The sequence below is a fragment of the Tinamus guttatus genome, unplaced genomic scaffold, assembly GCF_059628265.1.
Source record: "Tinamus guttatus ecotype Peru unplaced genomic scaffold, ASM5962826v1 Tinamus_guttatus_pri_ptg000217l, whole genome shotgun sequence".
In the NCBI taxonomy this organism is placed as follows: Eukaryota; Metazoa; Chordata; class Aves; order Tinamiformes; family Tinamidae; genus Tinamus; species Tinamus guttatus.
In genome coordinates this window covers 401,406-406,301 of record NW_028288751.1, presented here as the reverse complement: position 1 = coordinate 406,301, position 4,896 = coordinate 401,406, and the positions used below count along the sequence as shown (strand labels likewise).

General features: G+C 50.3%; 1 protein-coding gene across 1 annotated transcript; it reads left to right on the top strand.

Annotated features, from left to right (window-relative positions):
* The first annotated feature begins 978 nt into the window (after positions 1-978).
* Positions 979-4,896, top strand: PGRMC1 (progesterone receptor membrane component 1). Its single transcript, XM_088524937.1, has 3 exons — positions 979-1,307; positions 2,796-2,951; positions 4,428-4,896. The coding sequence occupies exons 1-3, from the start codon at positions 986-988 to the stop codon at positions 4,526-4,528; spliced, it is 579 nt and encodes a 192-aa protein (XP_088381063.1). The 5' UTR covers positions 979-985; the 3' UTR covers positions 4,529-4,896.

Sequence of the window (4,896 nt, the reverse complement as noted above, 5' to 3'; positions counted from 1 at the left end):
GATAAAATACTGTCAATCTTGGCAGTATTTCCTGGCCCTTCTTTATCTAAGAGTGAACTGTTCTTGCATAGCCTCTCCAAGATACCAGGCATAAACAGGACTTCCTTTTCCTCCCTTCAGTGCCTGGTTCACAGTCAAATTCAGAGTTGGGGTTAGTTGTTTTGGATTTTGTTAGTTGGATTTTTGGATTTTGTTAGTTGTTTTGGATTTTTTTCTCTCTGGAACAGCGTATACCATACAGAAGGAGAGTAAAAAAAATCTCTTGCTGAATTTCTGTTTGTACCATACCCATCCCTAGTGTGAAGTACCAACAGGGTGAAGCACAACAGTGGCAAGTGCTGACCAGAACCAGATGCTCCCTGAATAACAGACGTGTTGTTCGTACACAGACGCGGGTACAGCCAGTCCCGGTCCCGGTTCCCGGTTCCGACAACGCCGGGGCCTGGGGGACGCAGCCGGCAGCGGGGCAGGAGCCAGGGCAGCCGCGGCCGTTACCTCACGGCGGGTGCGGGCCGCGCGCCGGGCGGGCTGGCGCGGAGGCTGCTGACGCCTCGCGCTTCATTTCAACAACAAAAACAGCGCGGAGACGAGGCCCGGTGCCGCACGCCGCGCTCGCTGCTCCTGGGCGCGCCGAGAAGCGACGCGCGGCTGCCGGGGCTGCGCGTGGCTCTCCCCGGCGGCGGCGCACAGCGCAGGGGGAAGCCCGGCAGCGCCGCCGGCCGCCGGGAGCGGAGCCGCGCGGGCCCCGCTGGCCTCGCGCCGCCTCCCCGTTCCGTTCCGTTCCGTTCCGTTCCGCTCCGCTCCTCACGGCGGCGCCCTCCCCTCAGCGAGCGCGAGCGGGAGCAGCGCGCAGCCGCGGGGCCCCGAGGACGCGGGCGGGGGGAGCTGCCGTCCCGCCCCGCCCCGTCCCGCCCCGCCGCGCTCCGCCCCGCGGCCGCTCCGCACAGCCCGCCGCGCCGCTCCGCTCCGCAGCGCAGCTGAGCCCATGGCCCACGAGGAGGCGGCGGCCGGCGAGGAGGTGGCGGCGGCGGAGGGCGGCGGGGGGCTGCTGCTGGAGATCGTGGGCTCGCCGCTCAACCTGAGCCTGCTGGCGCTCTGCCTCTTCCTGCTCTACCAGATCGTGCGCGGCGAGCGGCCCGCGGCGCCCGCGGGCGATGCGGACCCGCCGCCGCCGCCCAAGATGCGGCGCCGCGACTTCACGCTGGCGGAGCTGCGGCCCTACGACGGCGTGCGCGATCCGCGCATCCTCATGGCCGTTAACGGGAAGGTCTTCGACGTCACCCGCGCCCGGAAGTTCTACGGGCCCGGTGAGGGCGGCGGCGGGAGCGGCGGGGGCGCCTCGGCACCAGCACCGGGCTGGCCGGACGGGGGGCGCTCCGGCAGCGACGCGCTCCCCGCTGCCTTATCAGCGTGTGGTGGTGTAGATCCGTGCATCGTTGCATGTATTTCCATGTATAGTGCTCTATAGGAGCTCTATAGGTATTACTATATACAGTGTTGCACGCTGCTGTGTGTGGCAACCGTGGGGCCAGCGGGTCGGGCGTGCAGGGGGCTTGGGCTCCCTTCCCCGCTGCGCAACGTCCACCTTCGCCCAGGCCCACGCGCTCCCGGTGGAGTCATGGGCCGCGCGAGCCCACGCAGGAGCCTCGCGGGGCTCGCGGCGCTGCTGGAGGTTCACGAGGTTTTGTAAGCGGTGGCGGGAGCATCGCGGTGGCCATAGAGCTTCCTTGCCGTGGCGAGCTGCTCCGCCGGGCACGGGGAACAAGGCACGGCGTGTTTGGGAGCGCAGCGGGACCGCTGCCTCGGGTCGAGAGGTAGATGGAGTCGCAGGGTAGCGCTGGATCACGGCTCCGCGTGCTGCCGTGGGCACGGCGATCCGTGCAGCTGAGCTAGGTGCGTGGTTTTGCATCCTTGGCAGCTGAAAATCCCCTTGATTTTTAAAAACATGCTTTCAGATGTTGCCTTCCTTGACTGTATTAGAATATGCGTGTTGTATCCAACCTGATAAATGCTGAATGGGTTGTCACGTGTTTGGGTGGTTGTGCTTCATGGAGAGGTAGGGTCTTCCTGGTGCTCTGTGAAACAGCTTAGCCCAGGAAGTGTCGAAGGTGCCGTGTTCTTGACAGATCCTTTAAGAGGAACTTCTAATGTCCACTTGCAACATATGATGTCTCCATTTTCAGCTTGTCATGCAAGCAAGTTACTGATTAATGAAGTTTAGCAAGAGTCTGCCTTGATAAGTTATCTCTGATCTATTATGAATTGTGTGCTTTGGTCATCCAAGTTCATCCTTTCAAGCTGCATTTTCAAGCTGCTGCTTCCAAGTTGGCTCTTCATATCTTCCAGATTTTCAACACCAAGTTATGCTTTAAATGATGCTTAAACAGGTCAGTTCTCTAAGTCAGGAGCAACTCTCAGACAGCTTCCATCTCACCTCAGATTCACAAATCCTTACGTTCCCTTTCCTGCAGATGTGGTTCCTGATCTATATACTTACTTTTAACCTGCCTCTATGTTCCACACATCGTAGTGTGGTTCCTTGTCCTGATGTTCCAGCACACTTAGTATCTCTTTCCACGATTTTATTTCTTGCCCTCTTCCTCTGCTTTTTTTTTTTTTTTTTTTTTTTTTTAACCAAGTAGAAAAACACACTAAAAACACTTCGGAAGTTTGAGACACTTCTTGACACTCGGGTCAGGGTAGGAACATGTCATCTGTTTCGGGGACTCTTACCCTGCAAAGTGATACACAGCTGTCACTTCTGTAATAATGATGCTCATGTTTTTATTTTAAAGAGGGCCCGTATGGGATTTTTGCTGGAAGAGATGCATCCCGAGGCCTTGCCACTTTCTGCCTGGATAAGGAGGCTCTGAGGGACGATTACGATGACCTCTCTGATCTCAATGCTACGCAGCAAGAGACCCTGAAGGACTGGGAATCACAGTTCACTTGTAAGCAATTTTAAACTTATCTACAATGAAGTAGCTAAATTGTGTGTAATAAGGGAAGCAAGACACTGTCCCCAGTCTGGAAACTTTTATTTTGATCAAGTTCATAGTTACCTGTTTTTTTATGCTTAGTATTAAAAGCCTAAAAAAAAGGAGGCAATTCCAGCTGTTTTGTGCGGTCTTAACATGTATGTGTATATACATATTTCATACTTTTTGCTCAAAAAAGAGGTATTTTAAATCACAGCTCTGTGGAAATTACTCCTCCATATCTCAGGTGGCCTTATAGGCCACTGAAGGCCTAAATCAATCGAAGGGATTATTTCTACTCAGATGAAACAGAAAATAAAAATATCAGTTATTCATCTTGGTGAAGTATCAACAATATCAAAATAGCTTCGTATAGTGGAAATCTGGGACTGCTTTTTAAGTCCAGCATTAAAGATTGAGGATCAGCAGTTGGAATGGTGCTTTCCCCCACATAATGGCATTAGAGTCCTCAGTCCTGACCTGGCGTGCCCCTGCTATCTTGGCTGTCCTCCTGCCTTGCTCAAGGCTGTTAATCATGCCACATTAAATGGTTGTTTTATGTTGCTAACAAGTATGTCCTGGAGACCAGGACTATGCTAGCAAGTGTCTGGCCTAAAGGAGCATTCAATTCTACCCTTGCAGGAGTCAGTCTTTGCGCAACTCCCACAACGGTGAATGCACTCCACTTCACTGTGTTTACAGCAAATTTGACAATTAGTTGCTATAAAATCTTCCTAAATATAGCAACAGTGCTGTTAGGAAATCCCTGTAGACAGATGCATGTTTTTATTTTGCTGAAGTTGACAGACGGGCACCTTAGCACAGCTCTCGGTTCTTACGTCTCTATAAGCGTGACTTTTTTTACATGTTCAAAAAGATGTATAAAATAAGGCAGAAGGCTTACTAGTTGCATAATCGGATAGCAGCTCCATCTTTATCTGTGTGAGAGGAGATCTTTTCTTATTTATTTCTCACTGGATATTTGCAACATACATGTGAAAAATATAAACTCTTGAAAGTACTGTGTGAATGTACACACAGTTGTATGTGGAGGAATGTGTAACACAAGTATTCTAAAAATGATGTATTCAAAAGACTAGCCTTGGCATTGACAAGAGAGATAACGAAATCCATTATTTTGTTTCTTTAGATGGATGGATCAGTCATTTTAGATGTGTCTTTGCATTCATCTACCTTCCAACTTAGGCAATAAACTGAGAATTATATTGCATTCACTTTGCATGTTTTTTACACCCGTTACAACAGTGATAGTAATTCAGGTAGTTTGCTTGTTTGTTTTCCTTCTTTCCCATTTGCAAGAAGCAGCTCAGAGGTGTGTTATTACAGTGCAAGCATTTTGTTAATGCAGGAAGTAGACGTGGAAGGTACAACAGGTAACGTGTTCACAGGAGAATAATGACTTGGGATTCTCTTTTCTTCAATTTTCAGTTAAGTATCACCATGTTGGTAAACTGCTGAAGGAAGGCGAGGAACCTACTGTATACTCTGATGAAGAAGAAAAAAATGCTCAAGATGGAAAGAAAGAGTAGAGAATGTAGCGAGGAACAATCCATTTTTGTATCTTAAAGGATCATTTGTAACATTCCACTTCTGTTTCACAAGTCCTAACTGCAAGAATGCTTACAAAAGGTCCAGGGCTACAGCTAATTGCATTTCTTTTCATAGGTTTCCCTTTCAAATTCAGTGGTAAACTGGTCAAGATTAAATGTCTGTCTTCCTCTAACCCTGCATAATCTGAAGCATGCACAAAAATTGTTTGTGCAAAAGTAAACTGCAATTTTTGCAATAAAAAGGATCACTGTTTTCCTTCTGCCACTACTTAGTGCAGAGCAGGTTGAAATTCAAAGCTTTTCATTAACAACCTAACACTGCGGCCACAAGCACAAGAGCAACTTCA